Source organism: Mustela lutreola, chromosome 10 (genome assembly GCF_030435805.1).
Source record: "Mustela lutreola isolate mMusLut2 chromosome 10, mMusLut2.pri, whole genome shotgun sequence".
Lineage (NCBI taxonomy): Eukaryota > Metazoa > Chordata > Mammalia > Carnivora > Mustelidae > Mustela > Mustela lutreola.
In genome coordinates, this window is record NC_081299.1 from 15715506 (window position 1) to 15735909 (window position 20404).

The window sequence follows — 20404 nt, forward strand, 5'->3', positions numbered from 1 at the left end:
GCTTGTCCCACGTGGTTCTCCCGTGAGTCCCAGGCTCCATCTTTCTTGAGCACTTCCCGTGTCCTTGGCCATCTGCTTATCCGTGGCCCCCATCCTGGTTCCCCGGGCCCCTGTAGAATCCCAGCTAGTCTCTCAGAAGGTTTCCTGGTACTTCTTTAGACTCTTTTCCACTCAACAAGACCTAGAGTTTGCAAACAAACACTGGATTATGTTGCTCTCTTGTTGAGAACCCTTCCAAGGCCCCTATTGCTCTGAGGTGCCTGCCCTACAGAGGCCTCCAGTTCCATCCCTCCCCTCCTCTTCCAGCCTTGGCTTTATTTCTCGGTGTTGAGGTTGAGCAGGGGGGAATGGGGAGATCTGCTCCCACGGGATGGATTTCCCCAGTACCTGTGATGGCTGGTTTCCAGCTGGGTTCAGCCAGCGGAGGGCACTAGTGGGAGACAGGTGGGCTGGAGAAGGAGAGAAGTCGGGGTCTCCCTATACCTCCTCCATGGCTTATGCTAGACAGGCCTGGGCTGGGGCCAGCTTTAGCTGGGCGGCTCTGACTCCTGCACTCCTGCTAACAAGCATCCCCTTCCTCTATTCCTCCATCCTAAGAGTAGCTTGGCTAATCTCTGGGATTCTCCACCTTCCCTGTTGGCTTCTCTGCACTGTGCTCCCCTGGGTAACCAATTCCGCCAGTGAAATTGAGATTTCTGTTTTCTGGCTTGATACTGACAGACACTGACAGCCTCTGACTTCCGGCCTGGGGAGGAAGCCAGCTGCCTGTGTAGGGCGGAGCCACCGGAAGGAACCCCAGCCTTGCTGTAACCTCCCCGAGCTCCCCCTGCCTCTAGACTCAAAGTCAAGTCCCATAAAGAATACATTTCCTAAGTGTTTACCTTGGACAGAGCTTCTCGCTGCTCAAGTCTGAAGGCGTTTGCGGCATTTGGTGCCAGGCACCTATAGCTACCCCCCAAACCCATTCTTTCTCCTTTTTTTTTTTTTTTTTTTAAATGATAACAGATGTTTTTCTTGTGCACAGGGCATTTCCAGGCTCCTGGGTAGTCAGGGGAGGTCAAGTGCTGATTTCTGACCTTGGTCAGAAGAGATGTATGCAAATTCCAGGTTGGGTGCTTGAAGAGAAAAGTGCAGGCTTTCCCTTCCCTTTCTGTATCTGGAATGTGGGTGGGGTGCAGGAGCCCCACGCGTGAGTCTCCTCATGGGGCTGCTCCAGCAATAGAAACATATCCTCCGAGTTTCAGGTGCTAGAAGCCTGAAATCGAAATGTCAGTGGGGTTGGTTCCTTCTGAGACCGTGTTGGAAGGATCTGTTCCAGGGCCCTCTCCTTGGCTTGTAGATGGCCGTCTTCCCTCCGTGGCTGTCTGTCTTGGTGTCCAAATTTCCCTTTTATAAGGACAAGTCATGTCGGGGTAGGGCCCACCCAAATGACCTCATTTTAGCTAATTGCATCGGCAAAGACCTTATGTCCAAATAAGGTCACATTCTGAGGTACTGGGGTTTAGGACTTGAACATGGGAATCTGGGGGAGACACAAGTGGACCCATAACGAATGCCTGGAGAATGAACACACACTCCAGGCACCTCGAGCTGGAAAGAGCAGATGGCTTCACTGAGCAAAGCTGCCATGTGAACTTGGACTTTGCATTTAGAGGGGAAGACGATTCTAGCTTAATTTATGCACTGCTATTTGGGGTCTCTGTCACATTCAACCAAACCAAGGTCTGGGAAGGAACAGAGGTCAAGCCCAGGGGGTAATAGAGGAACATTTAATCACAGTGCAGGCAGCATTGGAGAAACTAGTAAGAGACGGTGAAGCTCCCCAAGGTTGGCAACAATGGGGGGCTGATACCAAGCCTGGGCTTGAGGGGCAGAGGGAGGAGGTGGTTCTTGGAGCCTAGAGGTAGGAGCCCCTCGAAACAGAGGCCTCCTGCTGGGAGCCAAGGCGTTTAGTGGAGGAGTGCGGCCACTGCAAACCTGAGACCCTGCAGAAAGGGAGCTAACAGGGGCGCCTGGCTGGCTCAGTGGGTTAAGCCTCTGCTCAGGGCATGCATGATCTCAGAGCCCTGAAATCAAGCCCCACATCGGGCTCTGCTCAGCAGGGAGCCTGCTTCCCTTCCTCTCTCTCTGCCTGCCTCTCTGCCTACTTGTGATCTCTGTCTGTCAAATAAATAAATAAAATATTTTTTAAAAAAAGAAGAAGAAGAAAGAAAGAAAGAAAGAAAGAAAGGGGGCTAGCAAACAGACAGCCCAACTGCTCTCTCTTCCTGTCTTTTGGTCTCTGCTGGCGGCTTCCCGTGACTGAACCAAGCCCAGAGGACAAATGAGTCTGCTGATCCCATCATCCATCAGGCAGCCAGTGGGGCAGGGTGGGGCTGGGCGGAGAGCGGATGAGAGTATCCAGCTGACTGGGACTGACTCTGAATTCCTGCAGCCACGCTACCCCTGGCTGATGGTGAATTCCTGCAGCCACGCTACCCCTGGCTGATGGTGAATTCCTGCAGCCACGCTATCCCTGGCTGGTGGTAACCTGTCATCTTTGCAGAAGGATTGCTGGGGACTGGGACCGTGCCTGGAGTCCGGGATGTGCTCCACAGATACTTGTTGCTTGTATATGTGCCACAGGGCAGGGGAGGGAGGGAGCTTCACACCTCGTCTCCCCTTCACCACTACCCTCGACAGGGCCAGGGGTTCTCCTACCCCACCCCTGCTCTGCCCCAGGAAGGCATGGCACTGGCTGTGGGAAGAAGGCTGTCCCTGCTCCCCACCCCTTACCAAGGCAATTGCTGAGCCATCTTCTCGGGTCCCAGCTGAGGCAGTGGCTTCCCTGGGGTGAGAGACACCTATATGCCATTCCTGCCCTGGGTCCCCTCAGGGGTGGCTTCTTGGCGCTGTTGCCGTGGGGCACCTGCCTGATCCTGGGCCTCCCTAAGGTTGTGTTGTCCCATCTTAGAGGGATGGGGCTGGTCACTGGGGAACTACAAGGTGATAAGGCACCAGTGTCTGGACTTCTTATGTGTGATTAACAGTTAACACTGGTACCTTAATGGCTCTGAAAAGTCCTGCAGGAAAGAATCATTTGAACTTTGATCTCCTATTTTCTTTTCTTTTTTTTTTTTTTTTTTAAAGATTTTATTTATTTATTTGACAGAGATCACAAGTAGGCAGAGAGGCAGGCAGAGAGAGAGGAGGAAGCAGGCTCCCCGCTGAGCAGAGAGCCCAATGCGGGGCTCGATCCCAGGACCCTGGGATCATGACCTGAGCCGAAAGCAGAGGCTTTAACCCGCTGAGCCACCCAGGCGCCCCGATCTCCTATTTTCTGATCCCGTCTGATCTTTAATTCTTTGCTGTATGCCCACTGGGTTCTGTTCTGAGAGCGGAACCCGTAGTGGTAAACAAAGCAGACAAAAGCCCCTGCTTCATGGGGCTCCATTCTCGTGGACCCAATTGTCATGGGATAGCTATTAATATCCTCTAGACTGCCGAGCATCAGAACCACCATCCGAGCCCTGCTGCGGAGCATTTCTGGGACACACAGAGGCAATGGCCTCCAGCTGTGCTCTTCACGAATGTCAAGGTCAACTGCACTTTCAGGGTAGAATGAGTCAGGCATTCGAAGAGTCCTTTTGCTTCATTCATTCTTTCTTTACCTCTTTTAAGGTAATGTGTATGTTGTTGAGTACCTACTATGTGCCAGGCCCCTTCTAGGACTTCAAAGATGAGTAAGAGAACTTCATGTTCTCCTCATGGAATTCCCCATTAGGTGGAGAAATAATGGAAACACCTTCCTCCTAAGAAAAAGTCTCCCCAGCTGCACACCCTACCCTGACCTACTTCCCAACTCCAAATATTTTCCCACACGCCCAAGCGTTCACCTCCCATTCAGGATATGCTTGTGAAGGCCTAATCTAAGGAGATCTGGCCCTTCCCGGGGGTCAGGAGGAGGGTCATCTTTTGGGATTTCGTTCTGGCTGCTCCTAGACCAGAAGCCTCCAGGAGTCCAGCAGCCACATAGCTGAGAGCGTCCACAGGGCCCTGAAGGGGAGATGCCCTGATAAGGATTGTAGTGGGCTATGACCCATCTCCCTGGGGGCCAAGCAGAGGGCTAGGGTGGTTGTCTGTCTGTTTGCAGGGCCGACTGAGGGGTTGGGAATTGCTCAAAGCCAGTTGGACAGAGGTTGGGCATTTATTGTGCGAAGCCTTGGGGGAGGTGGGCCTTCTCCGTCGGTGACCCTCTGCCAGGCCAAGCAGTGACCAACCAGGGGCTTTGAGCCAGGCCTCACTGTTCTCTGGGTCTCAATGTCCCCATCTCCCAGAAAAAAAAGAGAAGAAAATGGTCAGATCCCCTTGCAGGCTCAGTCTCAGACATTCTGTGGCTGAATCTGGGCATCTCCGAGCTGCCCCTCCCTGCTCCCCTGCCCACTCCTCTGCTTTCCCTTTTTCTTCTTCAGCTCAGGGTCTGGGGAATGGCTCTGAGCTTCAAAGCTGAGCAAACAAATATGTCCAGGCCCATAGGGAGCAGGGGGTAAGGGAGGCCACGGCTATTTTTATCCAGGTTTGAAGGATTTTCACAGCTGCTCCCGAAGCTCCCACGCTCCTTCCAGGGGCCAGGCTGCTGGGCAGGGGGCACGCCCCTGAGAGAAAGCCTGCCCGGCTCCTGCCTGGCGTTCCAGCCCTGAGGAATCCACGCAGCCACTGAGCTTGCCCTCCTCCCCTGCTTCCAAAATGTAGGGGCCCCAAATGAAGGATCCACACAGAGTCAGGAATGCTAGCCGGAGGGAGTCTGGCATTTCTTAGAGCACAGGGCACTGGGGGAATGTCAAGGATTACTCAGGAAAGTCTGGGGAGCCAGGTTGCCCTAATCAGCAAACATTTACTGAGCACCTACTAAGTGCTAGTCCTTGGCTGGGGGACTATTTCCAACAGCCTGTAAGGATGGGCTAAGTCTTTTCTGCAATTTTTTATATATTTTTTTATTTTTGAAGATTTATTGATTTATTTATTTGACAGACAGAGGTCACAAGTAGGCAGAGAGGCAGGCAGAGAGAGAGAGAGAGAGGGAAGCAGGCTCCCCACTGAGCAGAGAGCCCAATGTGGGGCTTGATTGCAGGACCCTGAGACCATGGCCCGAGGTGAAGGCAGAGGCTTAAGCCACTGAGCCACCCAGGCACCCTGCAATTTTTTTTTTTTTAAAGATTGTATTTATTTATGAAGGAGAGAGCTAGAGAGAGCACACATAAGTGAGAATGAGTATGAGCAAGGGGGAGGGGCGGAGGGGAGAAGCAGACTCTCTGCTGAGCAGGGAGCTGGGCGCCAGGACCCCAAAACCCCAGGATCCCAGGATCATGACCCGAGTTGAAAGCAGACACTTAACAGGCGCCCTGCATTTTTTTTTTTTTTTTTTTAAGAGAGAGAGAGAGAGAGCATGTGGGGAGGGGAGGGGTAGAGAGAGGGAAAGAGAGAATCTCAGGCAGGCTCCACGTGTTCAGCATGGAGCCTGATGCAGTGTTCCATCTCACCATACTGAGATATGACCTGAGCTGCCATCAAGAGTCCGACGCTTGGAGTGCCTGGATAGCCCAGTTGCTTAGGGGTCTGCCTTCTGCTCAGGTCGTGATCCCGGGTCCTGGGATAGGACCCCACCTCCAGCTCTCTGCTCAGCGGGGAGCCTGCTTCTCCCTCTCCCTCTGCCTGCCTCTCTGCCTGCTTGTGCTCTCTCTCTCTCCGACACACACAGAAATAAATAAAATCTTAAAAAAGAGTCCAATGCTTAACTAACCGAGCCACCCAGGTGCCCCTTGTCTGCAAATTAATGTGAATTAAGTTCACTGATTCACTGCCAGGCACTGTGCTGCATTCTTCATGGAGGTGATCCCAGACATGGCTCTAATCATGACTCTATTTCCAAAACATACCCCCATCCCACCCATGTCCTTCCATTTTCACTCCACCGTCCCAGGCCCCACCTACTTTGTCCAGTGACCAAAATAGCTCCAGTTGGCCCCCCTCCGTCTGACCCCATAATCCTCCACAGTCAGCAGTGCCCAGAAAGAGATTTTCTTTGAAAGTGGAAACGAGATCCTAGGTCCTTGTCCTACTTATTCACCTCCCCCTGCCTCGTGGCTTTCCCCTTATATTTAGAATAAAGAGCCGAGTCTTTATTATCAGACCTGCTAAAAGATCCTACAGTGTCTGGTCTCTTCCCCACCCCTTTCTCTTTTTGTCTAAGTCTCTCTTTCTCTCTCAATTTGGATTTCAGGTAACAGAATTGGATCAGTCATAATCCTCAGTCTATGACATACTCTCATCACGGTTTCAGATATCATTAGGCAACCCAAGGGGCTACTTTTATTTAGTGAGACATACAGTTACTTTAAATGATATGTTAGCGCGTCGAACATAGGACACAGATGAAACTTGAGATCATTATGTTAAATGACAGATACCCGGAAATGAAAGATACAGATTGTATGCTTCGGTTTTCCCGTAGATTCTAGAAGAGGTGAGACCAAAGAGACAGAAGGCAAGACCACTGGTTGCCAGGGGCCAGCCGAGGGGGTGGGAGAGAGAGCAACTAGGCGTGAGGGAAATTTGGGGATCATGAGAGTGTTCTATATTAGTTGTAGTGGTGATTTCATAGCTGTATATGTTTGCTAAAACTTAACTAATTTCACAGTCGAAACTGTTGAACATTATTGTATGAAAGTTAACCTTCAAGAGAGCCAAAACAAAACAGAAACAACCAAAGCAAAGCTGGAGTTCCTCACATCTAACCTCTCCTCCTCATGCCCACCTCAAGCTTGAGTCAGCCGTTATCTAGAACCCTAGGCTCCTCATGCCTTTGCTTTGCCTTTTTCTATAGTTTGATTCACCCAATATTTTCATTCTTTAAAATGTATCTTTTAAATTTCAGTTGTTTTAAACTCTGTAATGGGGACACCTGGTGGCTCAGTAGGTTAAGCAGCTGCCTTTGGCTCAGGTCATGATCCCAGCCTGGGATTGAGTCCCACATCAGGCTTCCTGCTCAGAGGGGAACCTGCTTCTCCCCCTGCTTGTGTTCTCTCTCTGTCTCTCTCTCTCTCTCTGACAAATAAGCAAATAAACCCATAATGGGTTTTTTTAAAAAGATTTTATTTATTTATTTGACAGACAGAAATCACAAGTAGGCAGAGAGGCAGGCAGAGAGAGAGGAAGGGAAGCAGGCTCCCTGCTGAGCAGAGAGCCCACATGCCTGGCTCCATCCCAGGACCCTGGGATCATGACCTGAGCAGAAAGCAGAGGCTTTAACCCACTGAGCCACCCAGGTGCCCCCGTAATGGGGGTATTAAATAGCATTTAACCTCCTGGAACTATATTTTTTTTCTTCTTAATAGATATTCCTAGAAATTGTCTGCATGGTGGCATGTTGCTGCGATTCGTTCTTTTTGACTACTGACTAATATTCCATCCTGCGACTGTCCCTCATATATTCATCCATTCACCGTGATAAACATTGGAGTTGTTTCTAGGATTATCCTATTGAGGGTTGAAGTCAGGGCTGGGAACACTCTTGCATACATTTCCGGGGGCACATGTGCAGGATTTTCTCTGGGGTCTCTACCTGGGAGTGGAAGTGCCAGGTCACCTGAGAATTCAGCTTTAGGAATTGTTTCTTCTTTGACCTCATCCCTTACCACTCCACTTTCTCTGCTCTGCCTCCTCCATACTGACCTCCCTCTCCTTGACCATTCCGGCCTCCAGACCCAGACACTTCTGTCCTCCCTACCTGGAATGCTTTTCCTTTAGGGATTCCCACCACTGACTTTTACTTACCCATTAAGAGTAGATCAGACAATACCCCCTCAGCCAGAACTTCTCTCTCGGTGGTCCCCCACCTACATGTGTTACCCCATTCCCACCCCAGCCCCCCGCATTTCATTCTCCTCGGAACACCCACCACCACAATTAGATATGACTTTTACTTTTGCTGATATGTCATTGTCTCCTCTACCAGACTCAAGCTCTAGGGGGAACTGGGACCATGTCCTGTTCATGGCTCCTTCCCCTAGAACATTCTGATACGGAGAAAGCACTGAACACATTTTTTTTTGAGGTGGATATTAATATGGGTCCTGACTTAGGAGAAAACAGGTCTGGAGAGGATAATCCATGTCCCCAAGGATGAGGAGCCTGGAGGTGGCAGAGTTAGGATCGGAAGCCAGGTCCGACCAGTTCCAGAGCCCATGTTCTCTCCTGGAAGAAGCTGGCTTGCTTTCATGAGAAATTACCTTCCCCCTCCCCTGTTATCAGCTAGCCATTCAGTGCCACCTGTGTAGCCACAGGTTGGAGGGACCTTGGGTCTTGCTGTTGGCTGTCACTCTCCCAGGTGCAGCAGGTGGGGGCCATGGCCTTGGACCATGAGAGAGCTGGCATTCCACCACATATTCTACGAATGGGGCCCAATCGGCCCCCCTCCATCTGCTTTCTGCTCTATATTAGAGCCCCAGGTTATGTGTGTCTTTCCTATCGTCTCAAAACTCATGATGCTCCGGCTGCTGCCAGTAGAAACATTGAGGTTAGAATAGAATCAAACTTAAGCTGTTATCAAAATAGACTGTTACAGGTATAAACTATTACATATAAGCCTCATGATAGCCACAAAATAAAGACCTACAGTAAATATACAAAAGATAAAAAGAAAGGAATATAAGATATTACTAAAAAAAGTAATCAAACAACAAAGGAAGAAAGGAACAAGAGGAACTATGAAAGCAGCTACAAAACAATCAACAAATGGCAATAAAGTCATACCTAGCAATAATTACTTTAAATATAAATAGACTAAATTCTCCAGTCAAAAGACATAGAATGGATGAATGGATATATGCTATATGCTGCCTATAAGAGACCTATGTTAGATGTAAGGACACACATGGACTAAAAGTAAAGGGATGGAAAAAGATATTCCATGCCAATGGAAACTGAAAGAAAGCTGGAATAGCTATGTTTACATCAGACAAAATAGACTTTAAAACAGAGTGTAGAAACAAAAAAACAAAGAGTATAAGAACAGACCAGGAAGGGCATTACATAATGATAAAGGGGCCACCCAACAAGAGAATATAACATCTGTAAACATGAATGCATCCAATATAGGTGCACCTAAGTATATAAGCAAATATTAACAGACATAAAGGGAGAAATAGATGGCAATACAATAATAATAACGGACTTCAGTACCCCACTTAGTTTAATGGATAAATCATGCATCCAGACAGAAAATCAATAAGGAAACATTGACCTTAAATGACATGTTAGACCAGGTGGTCTTAACCAATATTTACAGAACGTTTCAACCAAAAGCAACAGAATATGTATTCTCCTCAAGTACACGTGGAATATAGAACATATGTTAAATCACAAGAAAGTCTTAATAAATTTAAAGAGATTGAGATTGTATTAAACATCTTTCCCGACCACAGTGGTATGAAACTAGAAATGAATTACAAGAATAAAACTGTTAAATTCACAAATATGTGAAGGTCAAACAACATGCTACTGAGCAATCCATGGATTCATTCAAAGAAGAAAACAAAAGAGAAATAAAAAAATACTTTGAGACAGAGGAAAATAGAAATAGAACCTACAGAAACATGTGAGATGTAGCCAAAGCAGTTCAAAGAGGGACGTTCATAGTGATAAATGCCTACTTCAAGAAACAAGAGAAGTCTCTCGAACAACCTAGATTTACACCTCAAAGGACTACAAAAAAGCAGAACAAATCAAGTCCAAAGCTAGTTGAAAGAAGGAAATAACAAAGATGAGAGCAGAAATAGAAATTTAAAGAGATAGAGATTTAGAGGACAATAGAAGAGATCAATGAAACTGAATCAGCTCTTTGAAAAAGTAAACAAAGTTGAAAAACTTTTAGCTAGACTCACCAAGAAGAAAAGAGAAAGGACTCAAATAAATAAAATCAGAAATAAAAGGGGGAGATGTTACAGCCAATACCACAGAAACACAGGATCCTAAAAGACTACCGTAAACAATTATATGCCAACAAATGGACAACATAGAAGAAATGGATAAAGTCATAAAAACATACTTACAATCTATCAAGACCAAATCATGATAAAATAGAAAACCCGAACAAATCAATTCCTACCAAGGAGATTGAATGAGTCATCAAAAACCTCCCAAAAAAACAAAGTCGAGGACCAAATGATGTTGTTGGCGAATTCTGCTAAACATTCAGAGAATCAATACCAATCCTTCTCAAGCTCTTCCAAAAAACAGAAGAGGGAGAAACTCTTCCAAACAGATTTTATGAGGATAGCATAACCTGATACCAAAACCAGACAGAGAGGCCTAAAAGAAAGAAAGAAAGAAAGAAAGAAAGAAAATTACAGGTCAGTGTCCTTGATGAACATCGATGCAAAAATCCTCAGCAAAATACTAGCAGGTTGAATTTAACAATACATTAAATTGATCATATAGCATGATCAAGTGTGATTTATTCCAGGGATGTGGTTCAGCATCCACAAATCAGTCAAAGAAATACACCAATTAATAAAATGAAGGGTAGGGGCACCTGGGTGGCTCAGTGGGTTAATCCTCTGCCTTCGGCTCAGGTCATGATCTCAGGGTCCTGGGATCGAGCCCCGAATCGGGCTCTGTGCTCAGCGGAGGGCCTGCTTCCTCCTCTCTGCCTCCTCTCTGCCTGTGTCTCTGCCTACTTGTGATCTCTGTCTGTCAAATAAATAAATAAATAATCTTTTTTAAAAAATGAAGGGTAAAAATTGATCCTTCCAAAAATATTGATCATCTCAATAGATGCAGAAAAAGCAGTTGACAAAAGTCAACATCCACTTATGATTAAAAACTCTCAACAAGGCTGGTGTAGAGGAAACTTAACTCAGCATAATAAAGGTCATATATGACAAGCACACAGCTAACTCAGTGGTTATCATACTCAATGGTAAAAAGCTGAAAACTTTTCCTCTAAGATCAGGAACAGTACAAGGATGTCCACGCTTAATCATTTTACTCAACATTGTACTGGAAGCCCTTGCTAGAGAAATCAGGCAAGAAATAAAAGGCATCCAAATTGGAAAGGAAGAAGTAAAACTGTCACTATTTTTAGTTAACATATTATATATAGAAAACCTTAAAGACTCTATCAAGAAACAAACTCCATGAAGTTGCCGGATGCACAATTTGTACACAAAAATCTGTAAAGAAATTGCATTTCTTTCCACTTATGAAAAAACTATCAGCAAATAAAGTTAAGAAAACAACCCCATTTAAAATTGCATCAAAAAGAATGAAATGCCCAAGAATAAATTTAACCAAGGAGGTGAAAGACTTGTCTATTGAAAACTACAAGGTATTAATGAAAGAGATTGAATCAGACACAAATAGATGGAAAGAGTTCTGTGCTGATAGAGTGGAAGAAATAATACCATTAAGATGTCCAGACTACTCAAAGCAGTGTACAAGATTGAGCACAATCCCTATCAAAATGCCAATGGTATTTTTTGCAGGAACAGAATAAATAATCCTGAATCCCAATGAACATTTTAAAAGATGCTCAAACTCAGGTGCCTGGGTGGCTCAGTCAGTTAAGCATCTGCCTTTGGCTCAGGTCATGATCCCGGGGTCCTGCAACTGAGCCCTGCATTAGGCTCCCTGCTCAGTGGGGAGCCTGCTTCTCCCTCTCCCTTTCCCTGCCATGCCCCACCCCCGCTTGTGTTCGCTCTCTCTGTCAAATAAATAAATAAAATCTTTAAAAAAAAATAAAAGATGCTCAATCTCATTTGTGATAAGTTAAATGCAAATTAAAATCACAATGAAACACCATTTCACACCTCACAGTTGGGCAAACAAGAATGGCAATGAGAAAGTTGGCTTAGATGTGGAATAATAGGAACCATCATTCCCTCTTAATGAGACTATTGACTCTTTGTCATTACGTGGTACAGTTGGACGATTGCGTACCTTATGTTTCATTGATTTTTACCCAAGGCATAGAGCAGATACATGTGAACCACTTCCATAAAAGCAAAGAATGAGTAACTCTCAAATATCCATTAGCAATAGATTGGATAGATTTTGGAATATTTGAAGTGTGGACAACTAAATAGTAAAAATAAATCATTTGCATACATCAACATGGATGGATTTCAGAAATCAATAGTGAAAACAAAATAAAAGTGACATCACAAATGAATAATCACTATGTGATTCTACTCACATAGAAGGCCAAAAAAGAAAACCAATACGGGTGCCTGGGTAGCTCAGGAAGCCTCTGCCTTCAGCTCAGGTCATGATCTCAGGGTCCTGGGATCAAACCCTGCATTGGGCTCTCTGCTCATCAGGGAGCCTGCTTCCCTTCCTCTCTCTCTGCCTGCCTCTCTGCCTACTTGTGATCTCTGTCTGTCAAATAAATAAATAAATAATCTAAAAAAAAAAACAATATATTAGGAATACATATGTATGTGAAAATCTAATGAAAACAAGGGAATGTCATAGGTTTGAGATGTACAAAGGAATTATAATGTTCTATTTCTGAAGTTGGGTGGTGAAAATAAAGGTATTTATTTAACTATTATTTTTTAAACTACACACACACACACACACACACACACACACGAAGTAGTCTTTATTTCTTTTTATGGATTTGTCATTGTCTCCCTATAAAACCCAAGCTCGGGTGCCTGGGTGGCTCAGTCATTGGGCGTCTGTCTGCCTTTGGCTCAGTCATGATCCCAGGGTCCTGGGATGGAGCCTTGCATCAGGATCCCTGCTCAGTGGAAAGCCTGCTTCTCCTTCTTCCACTCTCCCTGTTTGTGTTCCCGTTCTCTCTGTGTCTCTCACTGTCAGATAAATAAAGAAATCGTTAAAAAAAAAAAAAAAAGAAAAGAAACTCAAGCTCTAGGGAAACTGGCACCATGTCCTGTTCATGGCTCTTTTCCCTAGAACATTCTGATACGGAGAAAGCACTGAACACATTTTTTTTTTTTGAGGTGGATACTAATATGGGTCCTGACTTAGAGAGGAGAAAAATGAGGTCTGGAGAGGTTAAGCCATGTCCCCAAGGATGAGGAGCCTGGAGGTGGCAGAGTTAGGATCGGAAGCCAGGTCCGACCAGTTCCAGAGCCCATGTTCTCTCCTGGAAGAGGCTGGCTTGATTTCATGAGAAATTACCTTCCCCCTCCCCTGTTATCAGCTAGCCATTCAGTGCCACCTGTGTAGCCACAGGTTGGAGGGACCTTGGGTCTTGCTGTTGGCTGTCACTCTCCCAGGTGCAGCAGGTGGGGGCCATGGCCTTGACCATGAGAGAGCTGGCGTTCCACCATCTGTTCTGGGAATGGGGCCCAATCGGCCCCCCTCCATCTGCTTTCTGCTCTATATTAGAGCCCCAGGTTATGTGTGTCTTTTCTATCGTCTCAAAACTCACGATGCTCCGGCTGCTGAGTTCCCTCCTATTTGTGGCCTTTGGTAAGACACCAGCCTGTGCTGCACAGGGCCAGGAGCCTTGAAATCTGTCACCTACCCTGAGTGCCATGAACCCAACACCTGGGTCCACAGGAGGGGATCTCAGTTTGCACCTGGGCATGATTGTGGGGGCTCAGCTTGGTGCTGGGGCAGGACAATGGAGGGGGAGCAGTGGATGGAACAGCTCAGGAGAAAGACTGGGCTAACCAAAACACTGTGGTGGGACTCCTCGTTGGGGGCAGTAAAGAAAGACTAGTGTCTTTTTTACTGGGCTTTGTGGTTAGACTGGGTTGGAATATCTGTTCCTCTGCTTAACCCTCTAATGCTCCTCTCCCTGCTCTGCCCCACTCCAAATCATGTGGTCTAGCCTTTTCCTAGTCTCTCCACCATATTATATTCCAGCTCAGGGCCACCTCCTCCAAGCAGCCTCTCTTGACTGACAGTAACAGTAATAGATAACATTTATTGAGTGCTTACTTCATGTCAGGGAATGCTAAAGATTTTTTCTTATATTATCTCTTGTAACCCTATAACTCTTACAATCATTTTCTTCCGTTATTCCTTGTTATGTAAGAGTGCTTACTATATGCCAGGGAATGCTAAAGATTTTTTCTTGTATTATCTCTTGTAACATGTCCATGAGATCAGTACTATTATTATTCCCATTTTACATACGGAGAAACTGACCCTTAGAGAAGTAGCCCAGGCTAGAAGTAGGGGCAGAGCTGTATTTTGAATCCAGGCAATCTTATTCCAAAGCCACCACTTCTCATGACAATTAGCTATCCTGTCGCAAGGGCTCTCTGGGCACCAGGCACTGTTCTAAGTGCACTAGGCCCTTCAATCCTGCCATGGAAGGAGGTCACATATCTATTCTAGCCTCGTGGGACTCTAGAAACCCCTGCTCTAGTCCAAATGTTCACTATGCATACATGGCTGCAGAGGTCCACAGAGGGGAAAGAGCTCACGCTGGGTTCAGCCAGTGTGTGGTGCATCTGAAACTGGGACCCAGGCCTCTTCTTAGTTTTGTGGGACTCTCTGGTTGATTGATGTCTCCTCTCTCCCTTCCAGCCTCGGGCTGTGGCCGACCTTCCTACCAGCCCTCCGCCCGCGTTGTCAATGGTGAGGATGCGGTCCCCTACAGCTGGCCTTGGCAGGTAATATGGGTGACATTGTTTCTCCCCATGGGCTCTGCACCCTCTTCTGACTGCAAGGCATTCAGTCTTGGCCCCACTGCTTCACTTCCAGTATCCTCTCTAGCTTCAAGACCAGGAGACTCTTGGACAGTTGATTTCACATGGATGTCTTGTCCACCCAAACCATAACCCTCCCTGGACAGTTGATTTCACATGGATGTCTTGTCCACCCAAACCATAACCCTCCCTGGGCTGCTGGCAAGTCAGAAGTGATATCTGGGGAGAAGGCAATGTTTATTTGGTGCACAAATAGTGGAATTTCAGACACTGTGTTTAGGGAGGGAGGTTTTGGGGTAGACATTTCTAGATTCTTCAAATTATACAACAAGGCTGTAAGGTCTAAGAGCACTAAAGGAAAGGAGGGCTTTATAGAGGTTGGTGGGGCATACGGGGCTGAGTAGACCCCCTGCGCCAACACAGTAGCCACTAGCTACGTTTGTTTGTTGAACTTTAAATTCATTGAAATAAAATAATATTATGGGGCGCCCGGGTGGCTCAGTTGTTGAGCGTCTGCCTTTGGCTCAGGTCGTGATTCCAGGGTCCTGGGATGGAGCCCCGCATCAGGCTTCTTGCTCCACGGGGAGCCTGCTTCTCCCTCTCCCACTCCCCTGCTTTTGTTCCCACTCTCACTGTGTCTCTGTCAAGTGAATAAATAATTTTTAAAAATTAAAATAAAATAATGTTAAAAATTCAGTTGTTCAGTGCTGAGCACATTTCAAATTCTCAGTAGCCACATATGGCTACTGGCTACCATATTGAACAGCCCAGAGATAGAACATTTCCATCATCACAGAAAGTTCTCCTGGGGGGGTGCCTGGGTGGTTTAGTTGGTGAAGCGTCTGCGTTGGGTTCAGGTCATGATCCCAGGGTCCTGGGATCGAGTTCCACATTGGGCACCTTGCTCAGCAGGGAGTCTTCACCCTCTGCCCCTCCCCGCCTGCTTATGCTTTTTCTCTCTCTCCCTCTCTCAAAAATAAATGAACAAAATATTGGAAAAAAAAAAAAAGAAAGTTCTATTGAATGTCACTGGTCTACAGCAGGGGTCAGCTAACTTGTTCTGTAAAAGACCAGAAAATAAATATTTTAGCTTTTGTTAACCTTATGGTTTCTATTGCAATGAGTTAATTTTGCCATGGTAGTGTGAAAGCAGCCATAGATAATGTAGTCGTGAGGTGGAACACTGTACATTTCTAGAGGATGCCATTCTGCATGAAAGATGCCCTTTAGAGTTGTATAGTGCACAACCGATACAGCTGTGAATATCAGCCCTCATTGAGGGTCCAGACCACTTAGGCTCCTCCCTCCCTTGCTACCAGGTCTCCCTGCAGTACGAGAAGGGTGGAACCTTCCACCACACCTGTGGCGGCAGCCTTATCGCCCCTGACTGGGTCATGACTGCAGGCCACTGTATCTCGTAAGTTCTTTTGCTTGTCCCTGTCTCCACATTAGAACCAGAAGTGCTGGGGTAGTGGGGGGCTTTGGGCCCAGACTGACCTGACTTCTACCGGCAGGAGCTCCTTGACCTACCAGGTGGTGTTGGGCGAGTATAACCGGGCTGAGGAAGAGGGCCCCGAACAGGTGATCCCCATCAATGCCGGGGACCTCTTCGTGCACCCACTCTGGAACCCCAACTGTGTAGCCTGTGGGTGAGTGAATGCTTCGGCCTAGGACCCAGAAGTTACTGGTCCCCCTGCCTTGCCGTGACCCAAAGATGATTCTGAGGAGACTCCCAGGGACAGTGGGGCTGGGTCCAGCAGCCTGGGCCCTGGTCTCACACACTGTGGATCAGAGCCAGGAGAGATTCTAAGGACCATCTACACCAAACCTCTCTCCTTATGGAAGGACATCAGGGCCTCTGGAGGGCCAGGAACTCTCCCAAGTCCACTTGGATAGTTGACTTGAACCCAGAACACCTCTGGCATCCCCTTTCCCAAATCCAAGGGTTCTTCCATTCAACCAACATTCGCCCAGTGCATCCTGGGTTCCTGGCCCAGTGGGCAAAGGGAGGAGCAACGGACTGAGAGGGTCCAGAACAAGTCACTAAGGTGCTTGGGCAATGCACTGCCCTTCTGGAGTCTCAATTATACCATATGTCAAGGGTGACCTTCTGGGCTTCCTGGGTGGTTTGAAGGTCAAGGAGGTGATCACTGGGTGAGAACACTAAACCCCTCAATCAGGTGCAAAATCACATGTACAGGTGGCTCTGCACTTTTCTGATGAGGGTCAGAGAAGGGTGCAGAACCCTTGCAAGTGCATGGCAGAAGAGACAGTCCATGATGATCATGACCTTAACCCCTTCTCACGGGACTCCTGGGATAGATGGAGAGGAAAGGGGACCTTTCTCAGGCCCCACAGACGCACTGCATTAGGAACCCTGGGGTGGAGCACAGCAAACCTGTGACCTCCACGATCCTGACACAGTTGAAGTGTGCAAACCTCAGGGTAGGAGCTGAGGACAGCTAGGAAGGCCAAGGGTCAGCCTGGGTGCAAGGGAGGGGAGGTTGCTCAGCCCTAAAAACACACGCGATTCGGAGGGAAGGGAGCAGTGAGGACACCCCGGAGGTGAACTCTCTGTAGCAAAGGCTGGAAGGTGGGGCTTGGTCTGGCTGGAGGACTAGGCTCCCCTGACTCTTTCTGACTCCTTCCTCCTTGCCAGCAATGACATCGCCCTCATCAAGCTCTCACGCAGCGCTCAGCTGGGAGATGCTGTCCAGCTCGCCTGCCTCCCACCCGCCGGGGACATCCTGCCCAATGGGGCGCCCTGCTACATCAGCGGCTGGGGCCGCCTCTACAGTGCGTGCTGACCCCTCCTGCCGGCCTCAGGGACCGTGGGCAGGAAGACAGGGCCTGGGGCTGGGGCTGGAGAGTTGAATAACCAGGATGGGTTTTTGCACTTGCCTCCCATTCCTCCTCCAGGAGCACCTTCTCGCTCTATCCGCCCAAACACCAGTGTGTTCGATTAGGCATTTTATAGTGTCTCCTACGTGCCAGGTGTTGGTGGACAAAGCAGGCAGGACCCTCTGGTGGGGGGAGAGTCCCCATCAGCCTAGAAGAGTTGCTTTCCCCAAGCCCCCACCCTGCTCTGAGGCTCCCAGCCCGGCACTCCCTTGCCACCCCACTGAGCCCTGTGTCTCCCACAGCTGGTGGGCCGCTCCCAGACAAGCTGCAGCAGGCCTTGCTGCCCGTGGTGGACCATGAGCACTGCTCCAAGCTGGACTGGTGGGGCAGCTCCGTGAAGAAGAGCATGGTGTGCGCCGGTGGGGACACCCTCTCTGGGTGCAACGTGAGTCAGCTCGGAGGGCAGGGCCCTGGGGAACCTCTGCCATCTGCCTGGGAGGCAGACAAGCCATCCTACCTGCATGCCCCACTCAGCCTCTGGACCAGGCAGGACTCTGAGGGAGTCAGTGTGGGGTCCAGACACACCGGCCTGGCCTCTGGCTTCTAGTCCCAGCTCACACTGACTTGGCCTGGGGCAACTCAGCCAGGTCCTCAGGCTTCCCCTGAAGCCCAGCAAGGGACATTGACACCAGGATCTCCCAAGTCATCTTCAACTCCATGGTCCTGAAGTTATGATAAAACAGTAATATTGCTGTAATAGAAGTCAGGAGGATTAATAATAGGATAACTGACTAGTAATAATGTGAACTACCATGAATCCATGGCTTCCTCTCTGCTAGGGGCTGGGCTAGGATCGTATACTTATTATCTCACAAGATCTTGTAGGACAGATCTTAGTCCCCATCCCAAACAAGCCAACTGGGGCTTAGAGAGGTCAAGTCACCCAGGGTGTTCCCAAAACCCCCCACCGCCAGAACCAATTCCTTCCATCTCAGACACGGCTCAGCTCCTCACTGCTCTTTGGCCATTCCAGGGTGACTCTGGGGGACCCCTCAACTGCCCGGCAGCAGATGGCTCCTGGCAGGTCCACGGGGTGACCAGCTTTGTGTCTGCCTTTGGCTGCAACACCATCAAGAAGCCCACAGTGTTCACACGAGTCTCGGCCTTCAGGGACTGGATACAGGAGGTGAGCGGGCTAGGACAGGCGGGAGGCCCGCATGCTGGGCTGGGTGAGAACAGCAGGTCCTAGGGGGGTGGGCTGAAAGGACCCCAGAAGGTCAGGAGCAGAGGGGCCCTTGGACACATTTCAGAGGGATTTGGGGATGTTTTCTGCTATGGCGTGGCCCCAACCAGTGGCTTCTGGATGGAGCTTTGAACTATGGCTGAACTGCCTTATTTTCCTTATTTTAACAAGTGTTTATGAAATGTCTTCTTTGGTCCAGGTCTTTCCCTGTCCTGAAAGGTAGAGTGATGTGTCAAAGGGTGGCCTTGTGGGGAGGAGATGATTACATGAGCAATAATCATGAAATGTGGGGAGAGAGTGACTGGGATGCTCAGGCCCCAGTGAAAGTGTTAACCTTATCCGGGAACAAATGGTCAGGAACGGTTAACATAGTTCACCATAACAGTAATAGTCACCATTTAAAACTACGTAAACCTCCTTAAGAGTTTCATCAATGGCCCCTGTGAGATGAGTACTATGATTACTCATCCCATTAGACAGACGAGGAAACTAAGGCTCAGAGAGGTCGAGTCACTCTTCCAGTGTTCCACAGCTGATGAGTCACATGGCTGGAAATCAAACTCAGTTCCATATGACTTCAGAATCTGCTCCTAACCAGACGATTCTGGCTCTCCCCACTTTTTCTAGGTCATGTCAAGCCACTAGAACCAGGGCTCGGTGGCAGTGCTGATCCACCTTCTTTGTAGAAAATAAAGATCTTTCAGAAAACCCCAATGTGTGTATCTTCTTTCTTTGACTCGCCTGTTCCCTTCCAGGCTATTCATGAAATCTGAGATCCGATATGTAAGAGGCGAGACCAGATTCAACCCTCTCATGAGAATGAGGAAAACATGGGGCTCTGAGAGCGGAGAGGGGTTGCTATCAAGTCACCAGTTGTCCCCGTTTACCTGGGACTGGGGGAGTGCCCAGGACACAAAACTTGCGGTGGTGAAGATAGGAGAGTCCCAAGAGGTTGCTCATTCTATATAGCCACATACCACCTTTGGCTTTTCAAGGCAGGCATAAAAGCATAGAGTCTGCAGACAAACTGACCTTGTCAGACCCTTGGGAGGCTCATGGTGGAGTGCAAGGGCCATGTGTTTTCTGCTTCCATTGATGGGCTAGGGAAGGGGGACTGTAGTCATTCATTCATTCATTCATTCATTCAACAAGCATTCATTCCCTGTTTCAGACACGGGCTCAGAGAGGAAGGGAGACAAGGGAGACATGGTTCCTGCCCTGAAACATCTCATTATTCAGTTGGAGATGATCGTATCAGGGCCATTCACAAAACATTCACTGCTTTGTGGCAAGTTTAGGGCTGGGAGTAAAGATGTGAGGAAAATGACGTTGGGAGCCCTGGCTGCAGCCGGGAGCAGACACACACTCAGAAGCCCACACAATGCCTCAAACACGGTCCGGAGCCCACTGTGATGTTGCTGAGTCTAAGAGATCGTTGCCCTACAGCCAAGAGCAACATAGAAACAACTGAATTCCTTTACTCGTGTACCGTGAAAGCAAACATGAGCCCAGCAAGGATATATGTTTATAATTTTTACAAGATTTTACTTATTTATTTGACAGAGAGAGAAAGAGAGAGAGAGAGACCACAAGCAAGGGAAGCGGCAGGCAGAGGGAGAGGGAGAAGTACGTTCTCCGCTGAGCAGGGAGC

At 48.0% G+C, this 20404-nt stretch overlaps 1 protein-coding gene across 1 annotated transcript; it reads left to right on the forward strand.

The window, feature by feature from the left end:
- The first annotated feature begins 13434 nt into the window (after positions 1-13434).
- LOC131809466 (proproteinase E) lies at positions 13435-19467 on the forward strand. The gene is made up of 8 exons (XM_059136576.1): positions 13435-13479; positions 14548-14633; positions 15989-16086; positions 16184-16318; positions 17329-17465; positions 17813-17955; positions 18544-18696; positions 19381-19467. Exons 1-8 carry the CDS (start codon positions 13440-13442, stop codon positions 19396-19398), a joined length of 810 nt encoding a protein of 269 aa, XP_058992559.1. The 5' UTR covers positions 13435-13439; the 3' UTR covers positions 19399-19467.
- Positions 19468-20404: the final 937 nt, after the last annotated feature.

Bases quoted from the DNA above. Each gene is read 5' to 3' on its own strand.
- LOC131809466 (XM_059136576.1), top strand. From the start codon at position 13,440: ATGCTCCGGCTGCTGAGTTCCCTCCTATTTGTGGCCTTTG. The intron at 17,466-17,812 runs GTGCGTGCTGAC...TGTCTCCCACAG, and splicing joins CGGCTGGGGCCGCCTCTACA to CTGGTGGGCCGCTCCCAGAC. The intron at 17,956-18,543 runs GTGAGTCAGCTC...TGGCCATTCCAG, and splicing joins ACACCCTCTCTGGGTGCAAC to GGTGACTCTGGGGGACCCCT.